At 37.7% G+C, this 17,616-nt stretch overlaps 1 protein-coding gene across 6 annotated transcripts in view; it reads right to left on the reverse strand.

The window, feature by feature from the left end:
• The window catches only part of LOC122799242, an 840,251-nt gene that overhangs the window by 217,680 nt on the left and 604,955 nt on the right, over positions 1-17,616 (reverse strand). For all 6 annotated transcript variants that reach the window (XM_044068176.1, XM_044068174.1, XM_044068177.1 and 3 more), the window contains one exon: positions 6,835-7,104. In XM_044068176.1, coding sequence (XP_043924111.1) covers positions 6,835-7,104 — 270 coding nt within the window. The remainder of the gene's footprint in view (positions 1-6,834; positions 7,105-17,616) is intronic.

Raw genomic sequence — 17,616 nt, forward strand, 5'->3', positions numbered from 1 at the left:
ACCAACTCTTTTGCTCAATGTTTTCTGGAAATCATCAATTCCAATGCCTTGGATCAACTTATCCACACCCCCACCAGGGGCAGCAATATCCTAGACCTGGTCATCACCAACATGGGTGACCGGTGTTCCACACCAGAGGTCAGCTCCTCGTTGGCCAGATCCGACCATAAGCTAATCACCCTAGACATCCACATCCCACTCCCACCCCCCCATTAGGAAAACAACCCTAAAAAATTTCTCCAAAGCCAACTTCACGCTTCTTAAGACAGAAGTGGCAAACTTCACGACACCCATACAGATGGACAATAGAGGTACGACTGCAGAATCCTACACAAATGCACTTTATAAGCACTTACACGAGTGCATGAATCATGCTATCCCTAACAGAACCAAGATGCTATCCTCCAAAAAAAGGAAGCCAATCTGGTGGTCTTCTGCCATAAACAAACTCTACAACAGAAGAAAGAAACAGTTGCAAAAAAGAGTAAAATCCCACGATTGGAGGAACTTCCTGGTCAGCCTCAGTAAGAAGCTGAGATCCCTCATAAAATCCTCCAAAGTTAGTTATGAAAACAAAATTGCCACTGATTCTAAAGACAACCACAAAACATTCTATAACTATGTCAAGAATCTCAATGGCAACACTCAGATCTGCTCTGAGTTACAGCACAATGACACTAAATATACAGAACCAACTGATATTGCCAACATCCTGGCAGATAGGTTCAGTGCTAACTTTACCCCCCCTCTCACCCACTAAAGGGCCCATCTTTATACCGGAAGAATGCAAAGTTCCTGCAATCATGGCTGAACAGGTAAAAACCTCACACTCCAAAGCCAAGAACACAGCATCTATGGGACCTGACAACATCCCAGGCTGCCTTCTACATGAACTACAGAATGAACTGGCACCCCACCTAAGTACCATGTTCAATCATAGCCTCACCTCAGGCTTTGTGCCCATTGAATGGCACACTGCGACAGTTATCCCACTCCACAAAGGGGAGGCCACAACAGACCCCGGGAACTACCGTCCCATTAGCCTGACGAGCCTTGCCTGAAAGTCCATAGAACGTATCATCATGGAACTCATAAACAAAGACATTGGAGATCTCCAAACTCTGGACTCCAGACTGTTTGGGTTTGAAAAAGGCAGATCATGTCTCCTAAACCTGATAGACTTCTTTGAAGTAGTCACCAAAGCCATAGATGAGGGTATGGTGGTTCACACAGCCTATCTAGATCTCACCAAGGCATTCAACACCATCCCCCACTCTGGAATTATAGTAAACTCACTAAACTAGGTATAAATTCCTATGTCACAAGATGGGCTGCCAACTGGCTTACTGACAGAACCCACACTGTGAAAGTAGCAGACTCCAAATCAGACTTCAGACCAGTGACAAGTGGAGTACCACAGGGTTCAGTCCTGGGTCCTCTCCTGTTTGGTATCTACTTCTCTGAAGTACAGGCTAACACAGAAGGTCTTTGGCTAACTAAATTCACAGATGATTGCAAACTAGGAGCCATAATCGAAACTTCTAACGATGTTGAGATCCTACAAAAGAGCCTTACTGAGACAGATGCCTGGTGTCAAAGACATGGTCTCAAGCTCAATGCCAAAAAGTGCATTGTCATCCCCTTTGGTAAAAACTCTGTACCCATGAACTACCACATAGGTGGTAGTCTACTTAACACCGAAAGTGTGATAAGAGACCTTGGGACACAGGTGGACAATAGTCTCTCCTTTGATAATCACATCACCACAGTGGTCAGGAAATCCTTCTACATGGCACACCTCATCACAAAAGGTTTCTCATCCAGAAAAAAAAAGGTCATTGTTCCCCTCTACTCATCACTCATTAGACCCATTATAGAGTACAACGCCCCTTTTGGTATGTACCTCACAAGACATTAACAACAACTGGAATGGCCGCAAAAATACCTCACAAAGAGGATTACTGGCCTCAAACAGATGCCTTATGCAGACCGTCCCAAAAAACTCTAGCTTTACTTTGTCACATATCACCTACTCAGAGGCTATCTCTGCCTAACATACAAATCTATGTCAAACCCAGAGCTGTTGGGCATGCTCCACTTAAAGAAATCCCAATCCCTCTGAGCTACATGCTCTAGGGACCTAAACCTTGTCACCACAATAAACAGAACATGCTGGAGGGATAGATTCCTGTCCCAGAGACTTCCCATACTCTGGAACAGACTACCTATCTATGTCAAACAGAGCTCCTCATTAGCACTCTTCGAGAAAAATATTGATGATTGGATGGGTAATAGGAAATTCACCCCGGGGATCACTTCTGTGGTTCTGCTTCACAGGGACACAGGAAAATAATTTTCTTGGGTGGCGAAAGGCAGGGTACCTTTTTGGCTAGGCTTGTATAGGCCCTAGGGCCAATAGCCTAGTACCTACCTATGAACCTATGAACCTCTTCAGAATAGAAACTCAGTTACTAACCCTGTATAAATAAATAATCAAAGTGGTTATGTGATTAAACCCATTCAATAAAATTAATTCAGTACCATAGTTTAAAGGAACAGTACACATAGCTGTTGAAATGCTGTCTCATAAACTACTGGGTTAAGGTTACAATATCTGTAATACTGGCTGAAACTAGGACTATGGACAATCATATTAAAAGTTGAAAATTAAAAGCTGAGAATTAAAAATCAATAGAAACACACCAATGGACTGTGTAAAAGATATATAAAAATCTAAAACAGTTATGCCAAAACATAAGAACAATAATCTATAACTTAGCAGCTCTCAATTTATCACTTCCAATCACCATTTGATATATTCTCACTGACATTATTTATAAAAAAAACCTCAACTTCTTTACACTATTGAATGTTTATATAATGCATTTCCAGTTTGTCTTTTTATATAATTAACATGTTCTAAGATCTTTTCATTTTTCCAATACAAAATGCTTCACAGATGGTGTGTGTCCATGCTTCTCAAACTGTTTAAGCAAGAAATCTGGATAAAGCTATAGATAAATGTGGAACAAAGGCTCAAAATAGGCACATTTTTTTAAATATTGCTCTTACAAACTTAGAAAGTTGATAGAATAACAGGTTTTATTATCATGAATTTTCTGAAGGGTGTAAAGTGTAAAACTGAAATGTCTGTTATTATTTTGTAACTTCAGTCTCTAATGATTTACCAGTAATTTGCCAAAAAAAAACACAATGTTATGAAAAATGGACCACAAATATGAGCCAAAAATCTGGACATTGTGCGAAAATCTCTATATTTTAGAAGTATCACTGCATGTACGGCTCTTTCAAAATGAATTAGAGGAACAATCTCACTTTGTTAGTACAAATAAAAAACAGCAAGGGAGCTGGAACATAACTCTGATGCTTTTATAGATAGGTTTATCAATACAAGCAAAAGTATGTTTTGCTTAATATGTAGAAAGATTTTATCTCTGAGAAATAAATTCTTGTTATTCTGAAAGAGTTGTTTATGCAGTTACATGCACCACTTATATAGCATTTTATCCTGAAAAAATGAAAATAAAATTATCAGCTAAGATCTTAGAACATGTTAATTCTATAAAAAGAGACATAATGAATGTGTGCTATAAAGGCATTCTGTAGAGTGTAAAAATGTTAAGAAGTTGACATCTTTTTGTTATTAATATTGTTAATGAAAAGATATCAGACAGTAAATGGAAGTCAAGATTAGAAAAGGGGGAATTATGTTGGCAAACTAAATTAACTACTACATCTCCCCTGGGGGTTAATGAAAATTTGAGTATTAAATGTTTTCTTAAATTAAATAAGTTTTTTTAACTAGTGTCTATTTTATAAAAATTACAAATGATTTTTATAATATATATTTTATTGCTATTTCTTTGCGTATCAATTAATTGAATTTAACTGTTCTTTTGGCATGTGATAGGGGTAATTTTGTTTCATAAAATGGGTTTATTACAAAAGTTTTCTTTGTTCTGAAGAAGTCTATAGTTAATGACAAAAGTGCTTAAGCTAACATTTTGCCTCTGATAGTACTAAGTGCGTGTTTTGCAGTTTTTGCTATTACAGTCAGTTTTGGTTATTTCATTTCGGAGTTGAGTACTTATTTTCTTGTTTTGTAAGCTTGAGGTTTGTCAGGCGAAAGTAACATTTTAAGGTGGGCTGTTTGTGAAAATTAAATAATGAAGTGAATCCTGCTGTTAACTATAACATACTTATAAAAAACAACCATTTACATTGGAGTAGCTGGAGAAACAAAGCGAGAAGCTGGAGTCTGTAAGGTCAGAAATGAAGCTGGATTGTGTCCCCACGTCTGTCAGAAAGACGGATCTTCCAAACTCAGTTTCTGATAGCAGTGTTGCTATAAAAGCTACCACAGTAAACATAAGATCTTAGCAAAGAAGAGGCATGGGATAGGCATGCTGGTAGCTCAGAAGTTTAGTTGCAAGTGCACCAATACCTTTGGCCACATTTCTCACATGGCCATGTAATGTGATACTTAAAGATACACAGCAAACCTTGGATCCTGGTGCAGGTTAGGCAGAAATCTTATACATTGAACCACAGTGCAGATGAATTCAAATAGGACCAAATATATGTTATTTGGCATACCCCAAAAGCTTAAAATTGATCAAAAATATTTATCAATAATACATAGTCCACAATTTCAGAATAGATTCAACATTTTTAATATGTCTAAATCCTACTCTGGTTTTCCACTGATACTACAAATATATTAATCAAATCCAATTAAAAAATAAAAATGATTTATGAGTATGTCTTCATTTTCTGTATGCAGGTCAGAAAATGTACACTGAAGATGTAATGACATCACTACTAGATCACTGCCTGCTCACACACTAACTGTTGCTACCCTCTGACTTTTATGTGACTACAAACAACTGCTAGTTAAGCATACCAATTTATTTCACTCACTGATTCTAAACAGCACCACTCTATATCAGTAAAAATGGCTTCTGTCATTATTGCAGCACCTCATTCATTCCATACCTTGAACTATAATGTACTTTTCCTGGAACACTGTCTACTTTTCAGGCAATTAACAAATCTACTGCTCAGTATGGCATTCACTGTGAATGTGGCAACCTTAGACTATCATTTGGCATGCAAAACAAATGCAGTTCAGAATTTCCTTTTCTAGTGGACCCAATGCAAGTGTTGCAAGCCAGTGACACATATGCCAGGTTAAAATGTCTTTCCTCTACAGTTTTACATAATGAATCACATTACTTTTCAGCTTATGAGTGTTGTAGCCACTACTGCAGCATGCAGCAAGTTGAGAAACAATTTGATTTGCTATGACACTTAGCGCACTTAAGTCTATGTATTAACTAGCTGCCTTCTGCAGTCTAGGGTTTGATTCTCTCTCTGCCCCCAGTTTGCTTATTAATAGAACACTGAGCAAGTCACTTAACCAGGTAGTGTTCTGAGGAAATCGAAAAAAAATCTTCTCAATTGTCTCCTGGGCAGCAAGTCTTGTAACAACCTATGCGTCAGTTTGTAACACTGGATACTCTATGTAGGTGCTGCCTAATGCTAATGTACCTTAAGCAGTGGTGCTCAAGTCTAATGTTCTAGGTTCACAGTTGCAGGGGCTATCCCACCACCTCTGCGAAAAATGCTTGCACGTGACCAGCGTCCATTCACCTATTCTGCTAGTAGAATCTAGTCACGTATCTCAGTGTAAAAATAAATTTGAATACCAAACTGGCTATAACTCTTCCTGTTTCCAGTCAGTGGACTGTCTCTACATTGAGGTACATGAGTGGATTCTACTTGCAGAATGGATGGACACTGGTCATGTACAAACATTTTTCTCAGAGCAAGTAGGTACCCCCTTAAGAAAATGGTGGCCGCATCTAAAACATCTGCATAAGTAAGAGGATTTTCTCAGATCAGAGTAGAAGGGGTTTGAAGTCAATAAGGAGTAGAGTGTGACACCGTGGTCATCAGGAGTCAGTGCACCCAGTGGGGGAGGGGGGCACAGAGATGTGGCAGCAAGTGAAATGAGTATAACTATTGAAAGACAGATGTGATTCTAATGCTGAATCATATGAAACTGCATTAGTAACCCTACCACCCACCTTTCAGAGTGCACTCTGTTCATTGTGACCCCTGAATCCCTGCTGGCTTACCAGTCTCTAATTAAATCTACCTCATCCAGATACAGCATGAAATGCTGTAGTTTACCTGGGTCTTGGATTTTTGTTCTGTAGAGTTCTGTTTAGAGTTCTGTTTAGCACCTTTCATTGGCTCTACCAGACTCCATCCCTCCTTTCCACCACTTTGTACACACAGTCAAAAGACTTTTAGTTTACTGAATATGAATATTGCACTACAAATCAGTGCTATCATATTTTTTATCCACTTTCTTCTAGTTATAAATGAGTTCTATTTTTAAGAAGTAATTCCATCATGTGTCTGATGTGGAGTTCCAGTGTAAGAGGTATATCGCCTGCTTTACTTGTCTTACCTTTGCTTCTATGAAACAGAAAAAAATAGATTATAAATGTCTTCAAGGCTTATTCATCTCATATCTGTGTGCCATGGATATATATAAAAGTTGTCATTGTACAGCATTCTTAATGTATAACACCATCTTAAATTAGCTTTCTGAACATCCATTTTACATACTGTGAGAGGATATCTGCTGTCAGAAACAAACACACCAGTTGGATTACATACCACAAGCAGAATGATTACAGTGACTGTTAAAGTCAGGCATCTTGTCTCTTGTGAAACACAATGTATCAAGGCTAAGGTTCTGGAATGACAATGCCTGCTAGCTATGTAAAGAAATGTACATACCTATGTTGATCTCTTGGCTGTACATCACACCAAGCATGTTCTGTGCCTTACATTTGTATACTGAGGGGCCCATTGGGAGAGTCACAAACATCTTGTAGTAAAATGGAGCTCGTTCAAACACTTCTAGTTCTTTCACCAAGGTTTTCACGTTCTGGAAGATTCTGTAAGTGATTGGTAGTGAGCCTGTTTCTGAGATGCAGGCAAAATTAACGCTCATGTTCTTTTCCTTCTTCTGTATTGTGTAACTAAAATGTGGCCTTGAGACTGGACCTTCATGTAAATAATTGAAAAGATGAATAGATCATTAATATTTGTCATGAACAAATTTTGGGCTCATCTTTACACTTTGGATTATTGAAAATAATAAAGCATAAAACAATATTTTAATTAAATTCAAATAAAAAGACATCAGTTATTCACCAGTAATAATAGAATGTATAAAACCCAGGTTCTAGTCCTCCTATAGAAATACGTGGTCATTGAGAAGAAAGTCGAGTATCATTTGAATGCTTTTATAAACCATTACAGTTCATATCTTTTTCCTGACCAAAAGTTACATTTACCCACATGAAGGAAATTTGGACCCCGCCAATTTGCCCCTGACCAGTTTGATCCCAGACAGTTGGACCCGAATACAAAAAATGATGTAAGTGAAGCTGAAGCACATCAAAGCATAAATAGAAAAGAAAGACTGTTTAAACATTCTTAAAATTGGTTTAGACAGTCTTTTTCTTTTCTATTTATGTGATTTGACTACACTTACATTACAAAAAAATGCAATTAAATAGTTGAATTATATATATATATATATATATATATATATATATATATATATATATATATATATATATATATAAAAAAAACAATAACTGCAAAAACAAGAAGGAAATAAGTGGTAGCAATATCATCCAGAAGTTCGCAGCACTAACTAGTTTGGAGTTGCCGTATAATGGTAAAATTAACATTGTAAAAAAATAAATAAAAAATACAATTAAGGCATTAAAAAATAAAGCATCCTTACAAATATAACCTAAAATAAAAATGTAAAAACACATATATACAATAAATCAATGAACAGATACTCCGGACTAGATAATGCTGCAAACATCTAGATTAGTTAGCAAACCGTTGTAAAACAGAAATATTCTGCAAATTCTTGTAGTTATGACTCCTTCACTGACCAAGAAATGAAAAGTCATCAACCAAAACAACACTATACATGTATGTACTTACTTGAAGGAGAATTAGAAATGTGTCTCCAACACCACACATTTAAATAATAATTGCATAAATCTGTACTACAACTGTGTCCATAGCTATTCCTTTTTTGATGAAAATATCGGTCTTTGAGGTACAAGATCCATAATTACACATACACTGCCAATCATTTTTCCATTAAAATCATATATATATATATATATATATATATATATATATATATATATATATATATATATATATACATATACATGTGTGTGTGCATGTGTGTGTGTGTGTGTGTGTGTGTGTGTGTGTGTGTGTGTGTGTGTGTGTGCAAAATCTTTCTTAAAATATCTAACCAATCATCATATTGATTTCATTTAATTTTAAACAATTTATTTAGAATACAAAATAGATTGATTAAAATATCAACATAAGATAAAATAAAAAAATGTGTTTATTATAAAAATATGTTATAAAGTATGTTATAAAGTAACACTAGTCATAATATGTTAAACCATAACACTAGTTATTATATATGTTAAAAGTTTATGTGTTATATTTATACTAACCAATGTAATAAATTAAATAAAAATATTAAAGTACAATATATATAATATATATTTACAATGAAAAATTAACAGTGTTATTATTGAATAATTGATTAAATAATAAAATAATGATAAAGTACTTACTAGAATATATTTGGGGTCAAACAGTCTGGGGTCAAATAGTCTGGGGTCGAACTGTCCACTAAAAAATTACATATACAATATATATAAATTTATACATGAAATTGTATAGAAATGGATTGGGGTCGAACCGTCTGGGGGTGAACAGTCCGAGGTTGACTAGTCCTGCTTCCCTCTGGGAATATGTAGTCACAACTTTATGTGACTTTGTCATTGAAGGAAATATGGATGACAGCTATATATCTCATCCTGAAGGTGGTACCCGAGATATTATTCCCATCATGTGCGCAATCTTTCTTGTGATACATTATGTAGAAGATAATACTTGTACTGTGCCCTTTAATTTTCACACCTAAATAACAGATGTCACAGCTTGGCATATCTTTACTTGTTAAATGTTACAAATAAATAAAGAATAAACAGTTAGGGTACATTTGCCCAAATCTACCCTAGTTACACCTCCACACAAAATGTGAGGACAAGTTATGCATTTCCATGTTACACATTACAGATTACAAACAGCAAACTAGGTTACATATATTCCACATTATAGACTTCTGAAATGAGTTTTCATAACTCTGTACTTCTTTACTGGTCAAACAAACAGAATGGAATGATTTGCATATCCTACCAAGGGGCACGCTGCCTCCCACTGCCATCCCAGCAAGAGACACAATTGGGAAACATGAAGGTTACTTCCTTGCATATTATTAGTCATATTTCTAAAATGTATTTGTTAATTAGTTAAACTAAGGAGGTAGAAGTCTGTTTTCAGGGGACAGCCAAGAGCACCTTCTGCTTAAGTGACTTGTTAACAGCCATAGAGCCAGCACATGAAAGTGGAGTGACTGCATCTGTGGCCTATAGTAGGAAGCTCATTAGCAGCTCTTACTCTTAATCCCTTGTACTAAACCAGACTCATTAGCACCTAATAACCAGAATCCTTCATGCTAAGCTGCCAGTCTGCACATAGTAGCTCTAGAAGCACACCTACAAGTCTGCAGATGCCTTTCATTGATTCCTGTGGTCAAATATTACCCAGAAATAGTCAGACATATAAAATGATGGTATCAGTTTCATGTGAGGTTCAGAGCAACTCACTCAATCAAGTGACTCTTATTCTTGTTGTTAGGAATCAGGCAAATACTGTATAACATGGGCCAACTCAGCTCAGCTGACATCTACACCCATCTTAAGGGTTCCTTCCTTTCTTTCACTGGTACATGGAAGGGACAAGCTCAAGGAGGACACTGGATTTTGGTATATAGTGCTTCTCAAAGTCACTGACATCAAAATTATGATTTTCCACATCAGTCATCATCTACTAAATTTATATTAACCCTTTTCTCACTGCCTTATACTTTGAGTCAGGATACTACACGTTATTAGTGTTCCAAGGTTTGTTTATACATTTTAACACATATTCATAACTTTGCTTGTTTTTCAAATATTCTCAAACCACTTATTTCAGCATCTTTACTCTAGGATTGCAATCCATGAGTAAGTACAGAAAACACTCATCTTTTGCCTATAAGGTAATTTTTCATTATTGGGCTGTAGTCATTTTTGGGGCAGATGTGTCCATTTTCACTGGGGCATTCAAGATCTTAGATCCTAGGCATTTATTTATTTATTTAAATGTATTGATAGGTAGGTAAGCTGGTTTAAGGACCCTTTTTGGCTACTATTCAGGACACAGTCGGCTGAAGATTAATTTTGCCAAGTTAATATGTTTAATGCAGGGAATAAAACAGATGTGAAGTTTCAAAACAAATACAGAGGCATACATGTATAGTGAAATACACAAAAAACATTATGCCAATATTCTATTACAATATATACAATGCAAAATTAGCATTAGAAAGTATTCAAAAGAAAAAAGGAATAAAGAAAGAAGTGGGAGACAAAGACAGACAAAGCTAAAAAAGAATACTGGTTGGGTGCCATTGAGGCTAACATAGCAGTCACAATGGCAAAGAACAAGGCATCAGAGAAACTTTCCCGTCTTCTGGAAAGTGACTCAGTAGATGGCATAAACAATCTCTATCAGGTTGTAAGGCAAATACAGAAACACATAGAAAATAGTTGAGAGATGTCATTCATAAGTAACACCACAATCAACTCACCAGGACACAGGGTATCAAATGCAGATGGAAGAAGAACCTCAGCAAGCTTCTGAATGAAGAAAACCCTATAGAAGCCAAACTGCCACATGCACAGCCTATGCTGAATGAAGGAGAGCCCACCGAAGAAGAAGTATAAAGTGCACTAAGTAAAATGAAGCCCATGAAAGTGGTGGGCTCTGTTGATGTCACAGCAGATTTAATAAAGATGTATGCATGATAGCAGAAATGACTTCTGAAGGTACTCATAGCAGTATTCAGAGAAATGCGTATCCCACATAACTGTTGAATATGCATCTTTGTACCAATGTGTACAAAAACAAAGGGGACATTTGAAACCATGGTGATTATGGAGGCACCAAATTCCTGTTACACTGTATGAAAGTACAGGACTGGGTGACAGATAAATGGATATGCAGAGTAGTAGACAATAAGATGGGACTTGAGCAGTTCAGATTCAGATCAGGATGCAGTATAGCTAATCCAGTATTTGGAGTGAGACAGATAGTGCAGATGCTAGAAGTGAGGAAAGACTCCAACTAGGCATTAATGGACTTGGAGAAAGCATATGTCAAAGTCCTAAGAAAGCTGATGTCAGCAGCCCTCCAATAGTTTTAATTCTTGGAAGCTCTGGTTGACTTAGTACAGGCTATGTCTGAGAAACTTATTACACAAGTACAAACAGTGTTTGGACTCATAGATTGGGCGTTCATCAGGTTCAGCTCTGATGGCAAACGTGTTCATACTGGTGACAGATTATATCAACAAACGGGTTGGATGAAGCAGATAAACAAAACTGCTGTAACCATTCAGTCTGGCATTACAAGCAGATTCCAAAAAAGCAGTACAAGAAAGATTCCAAGAAATGAGTGACAGGATCCAATTCTTATATAATAAAACAGGTTTAATGTATCAAAATATAAAAACAGGTGGAGCACTTTCTTTTACTGACTGTAGATTTCATCAGTTCTGATGAAATCTACGAGCAGTAGAAGAAAGCGCTCAACCTGTTTTTATATTTTGATACATTAAACCTGTTTTATTATATAAGAATTGGATCCTGTCACTCGTTTCTTGGAATCTTTCTTGTACTGCTTTTTTGGGATATTGTCGGGATTCCTTGAACTACATTTGGATATTACAAGCAGATTCTAAACCGGAACTTCAACAAATGATAAGGGACTGCAAATCAAAACGGAAAGCAGAAGGAATAAAGATTAGCACAGATAAAACACTGGTCCTGGAAGCAATAGAGGGAAATTAAGATGAAAATTAAGACAGAAGAAAAAATAGTGCAATAGGCTAATAGCTTCAAGTATCTAGGAGGTGTGGTTAAGGAGAAAGGAAGTCTGAATGAGCAGGTCAAAGTTAGAATCAGAGGTGATGCAGCCAAGTGGCATAATATTTTAAGAGAAATACGTGACAGAAGGATCAAAAAAAGATGAAAAGTGAAGTATGAGTGGTGTGACCTATGTTACTGTATGACAGAGAAAACTAGGTGGTTAAGTCAAAGCAGACAAAGAATCTTAAGTTAATGGAGATGGAGTGTTGAAATTGGTAGTAAGGATGTAAACTAGGGAACAGACAAAGAAATTAAAACATCAGAGTGGAAGCCAAAGTAGCCGCAATTGCAGAGAAGATCAAAGAGAATGGATTACTGTGGTTCAGTCACATGTGCAAGAAAGCAAAAGGTAATTTGGTAAAACAGATTTTCGTGAGACAGGAAGAAGGTAAAAGAAGATGTGGATGCCCAACGAAAAGATGGAAGAATGATGTGAGACCTGCAAACAGGTAGGTCTGATTGTTCTAGAAACTAGGAGTGGCTCTAAATCAAAAGACATGGTAACCTTTGTTGTGACATCCTGACCCCCATGTAAAAAGAAATGGTTAAAGGTGGGTTGATGATGATGATGACCAAGCAACAGACAAAGTAATGCTTCTGAAGCCCAGTCACTGCAGTCCCACTAGTACTTTTATCTATTTATTTCCCCATGCAAAAGGGATAAGAAGGCTAGTCATGGGATAATTTTTCAGCTTCCATTCATTTGTCTATGTTATAGTTGAAGTTAATGAAGAACATGCTTTGCTTTACAGAATGATGTCGCTTATTTCAGAAATGGGGAATTCTTTGGAAGAAATATCTGTTATCGCAATGAGGTCTATTTATGTTGCAGTAAAAATTTTGGTCCCTTGAGCTTGTACTTGTGTTATTACCACTTTTATGGATACGTGATAGATCAAGCAGGATTAAGTCAGTTACAACATTCTAGTAACATGTGAGGAGCCATTTTTTTTCAAGCTGAGTTAGGTGTTTGGAATGGTACGTATTGAAGATTCCACTGTATTCTAGTAAGATAATAAACTCTTTTAATGCCAGTGGTACTGTAATGGGTTAACAGAATGCATTGAATGCCAGTCCTGCATTTCTGGTCATGGCTGAAGCACTTAGTGTCTGTAATTTTAACTGTAGCAAGCCACTTAATACCTTTGTAGCAAGTAGTGTATGCCATTTTAACTGCAACAAGCTACTTAATACCTTTGTAGTAAGTAGTGTATGCCATTTTAACTGTAGCAAGCCACTTAATACCTTTGTAGCAAGTAGTGTATGTCATTTTAACTGTAGCAAGCCTCTTAATACCTTTGTAGCAAGTAGTGTCTGTAATTTTAACTGTAGCAAGCCACTTAATACCTTTGTAGCAAGTAGTGTCTGTAATTTTAACTGTAGCAAGCCACTTAATACCTTTGTAGCAAGTAGTGTATATCATTTTAACTGTAGCAAGCCACTTAATACCTTTGTAGTAAGTGGTTTTCTGCTTTTTCAGAAAGTTTTGGTCCTCACTTTGACAAGAATGCTTTTGAAGATAACCCGGTTCAAGCAACCACACAGGGGAAGGTGGGAGATAATCTAGATGCACCTCTGATAGCAAATGTTTGCCAGTAAGCATTTGACAGTTTATACCTCATGGTGTCTAGTTTTAGAAGGATGGCAAGACATGGGACATGACAGACTGGGGACCCATGGTTAATGTAAAATAACCATGTCACATGCATTGTGTAATGTTATGGAATTTGATGACTCTAAATATGTGTACAAGGGACATGGAGCTGTATGATAATGTGATGATGTGAAGTATTGCCAGCTGTGCCAGGAGAAGTAAGGCAGTGTATGAGTAACATATGCCAGCATAGCTAGCTGGAATTATGTAAATAATTATATGTCAGTTGTATTTCAAACTGATTTGTTTAGGTACTTGTGTTCAGAATGTAGTTGTAAAGTTACTTGTACTAAAAATGGACCAGCAGTGGGTCCTGATGGATGGGGTGGCTATTTCAGGGAGAGAGCTACTCTGGAGCAGTGAGCCTGAAGGTTAGCCAAAGCTACTGGTAGATACTGATATTCCCTTAGACAGAGGGACTGCAAGGGCAGCAGTAAGTGGTAGTACACAGGCTGACAGTGAGGTACCACTGCCAGAGGATACCAGACTGCTTGTGGAAGGGGAGCTGGGAATGGTCACAAAGATAGAGTTAAGGCAAGCTCAGCTTTCGGACCCTACACTAAGAGGCTTGAAGGCAGTAGGTAGGGAGACACCTGATTCTCAAGGAAAAGGGGAGTCTGTATCCTGGAACAAAGGGCTACTGTATACAGAGTGGATCCCTAAGGGAGAGCTAGAGAGTGAGGTTATACAGCAGTTGGTAGTGCCTAGAGCCTACTCTCTGGTACTTCTAGCCATAGCCCATTATGTTCCTTTTGGAGATTATATAGGAATAAAGCAGACAAAGAGACATATTATGCAGAAATTTTACTGGTTTGGGATTGCAAGGGATGTAACAGGGTACTGCAAGACTTGTGAGCAGTACCAAAAAGGTGGCAAGGCAGAAAACAAGGTTAAAGCTCCTTTGATGCCTCTGCCTCTGATTGAGGAGCCATTTCAGAGGGTAGCTATAAATATTGTGGGACTTCTGAGTACCCCCAAGTTCTTCAGGGAAGAAGTATATCCTGGTGGTAGTAGATTATGCTACTAGATACCCTGAGATGGTGTCTCTGTCATTTATTGAGGTAGAAAAGGTGGCAAATGCTTTGTTAGAGATTTTCAGCAGGGTACGTTTCCCAAAAGAAATACTAACTGACAGAGGTGCCAATTTCATGTAAGACCTGCTGGCTTGTCGGTGGAAGCACTGGGGGATGAAGCACCTAAAGACACCCCCTACTACCCTAGACTAACAGTCTTGTGGAGAGGTTAAATTCTACACTAAAGACCATACTAGGGGCATTTTCAGACCAGTTTAAGAGAGAGTGGGACAAATGTTTACCCCATCTGCTGTTTGCATACAGAGAGGTATCCCCAGCAATCCGCATTTTTTGTCACCATTTGAGTTGTATGGGCATAGGGTGATGAAGCCTTTAGATTTGATTTGTGATGAGAGAGAGAGTATGTGTAAATCCCACAAGGAGTCTATTGTGGCATATGTCCTAAACCTTAGAAAAAGACTTAAGAAGCTCATGGGCTTGGCCCAAGAGAACCTGGCAGGAGCCCAACAGCAGAAAAAGGTCTGGTATGACAGGAATACCCGAGCCCGAGAGTATGCATTGGGACAGCAGGTTATGGTGCTCATTCCTGTCAGACACAATAAGCTGCAGGCAGCTTGTGAGTGACCCTTTAAAGTGGTAAAGAAGATCAGTGATATTAACTACATTGCAGCTCTGCTAGGCAGGAGGCAGTGCCACAAAATGTACCATGTTAACATAATGAAGCCTTACCATGATAGAGAGGCCCTTGTGCTGAGTTTTTGCAGTGGGAGGCAGGAGAAGTCTGATGGAGATCTATGGCTACATCAAGCCGGCCAGCAAAATGCCAAGTTATTATGGTGGCACCTAGGGTTGCAGCCATATGACATAACAGTGCAGCACCGTAGTGTGTTTAGCAATGCCAATGCAAATGGGATCTCAAGACAGGGCATGGGTTAATGTTTTCCCAGACAGGCTCATGTCCCTTAAGCCATGTTTCTCAAGGGTGACTTGAAAAACTAGCTTGCGTCTTCAAAGTGGGGAAAGATGTGATGATGTGAGGTATTGCCAGCTATGCTAGGAGAAATAGGGCAGTAGATGTGTAATATATGCCAGCATAGTTAGTTGGAATTTTGTAAAGAATTGTATGTCATTTGTTTATCAAACTGATTTGTACAGGTGCTTGTGTTTAAAATGCATTTGTAAAGTTGCTTTTGTTCAAAATGTACCTTCAGTGGGTCCTGCTGGATGGAAAAAGACATATACCTGTATGTCAGACTGTATGTAAGTATTGAAATGAATACACTGTAACAGAGGATACTGGAAGAGAAGAGGTTAATATCAGTCAAGCTAACTTTGAAAAATAGTTTGAAATTAAATTACTTGGTATAAGCCATAAGCATTGTATCTTACAGGTCTGTACTGGGAAGCCTTCTATATTGCCCATGGGGGAAAACTAATTAATACTCTGGAAGGGTAGAAGTTCAACACTGCTTTATGTTCCAGAAGCTGCAACAGATCTTAGCAAATCTATATCTGTGTGTATTATTGACATATATGTGCTAGATTCTGGTTCAGTTGCTAGGAAACGGGGTAGTATGGGCACCAGAACCAGATGACCAGATGTATGTGATGTCATTCTGTAATCCAGGACTAAAATGATGTTTTAATACCAGATGAGACAGAAGTCTCAGAGCAGTCTGTTTTTGAAACCAAACAAGAAGACCACTCACCTTCTCCATCTTGCCTTGCTTTAGTAAGAAACCAGAAAATAGCAATTCTTTAGATCAGTCAGAAAAATATAGTGAGATTAGTTAAGTACTGTTTTTCTGTATATGTGTGAATCTATTTATCTGTGTTATTTTTAGTATTTCCTGAGACTAAAACTATGGTGTTGATTGTAAATAGATATTCAATATTTTCATATTATTTTATTATTTATTAATAAATATATTTAAACTTTTCATTGTGGCTGGTCATTTGGAGAATATTTAACTTTTGTGAATACTTATATTTATTTGATGACACTGTGGCCACTCCTTGAAGCCTTGCTGCATTGGTCAAACACTACCATTTATATTAGTATTAATTTTACTTAGTAGAATTGGGTACCCTTGTAAGAGCTTTAGAGTATCCTCGTGGCAGGATCTACCTTATAGTTTGGGCAGAGGCACATAACTGGCAAACCTGTGTCAGCCTTTCCCAGGTGTGTGAGTGCGTGTTTGTGTGTGTGCATGTGTGTGTGTGTGTGTGTGTGTGTGTGTGTGTGTGTGTGTGTGTGTGTGTGTGTGTGTGTGTGTGTGTTTGTGTTAAAATCAAATCTCAATGAATGTGAGTGTTGTGTCAGCTACCTGGAGCAGGGACACAGAGCACTAGTTTTACAGAGAGGGTACTGGATGACTTGGCCTGGGAATCTTACTGGGGGCCTGGATAGAGAGAGTGAAACCTAGCTCCTGCATTGTGTGTATCCCCTATATGCTCTTAAGGGAAATTGTGCTTGGTGTAAAGAGCTGCATCAGGAGATACTGTGTGTATCTATTTTTGTTCCAAGAGAATGTCCCTCTCCAGTGTCAGAACGTTTACTGGTGAGGATTCAGACTCCTTGGTTACTAGCCCAGAAGTGAGGCATCACAGATATATAAAGAGGTGCAGAACAGTGCAAAAGGAGGGGAACTCTACACAACATAAAAGAAATACAATATAATATGTACTGCACATTAAAGCTCAGTACAGTACTTCTTCTTTTGGCTTTTCCCAGTTA

The sequence above is a fragment of the Protopterus annectens genome, chromosome 4.part0 (genome assembly GCF_019279795.1).
Source record: "Protopterus annectens isolate FY-2018-M chromosome 4.part0, PAN1.0, whole genome shotgun sequence".
Lineage (NCBI taxonomy): Eukaryota > Metazoa > Chordata > Ceratodontiformes > Protopteridae > Protopterus > Protopterus annectens.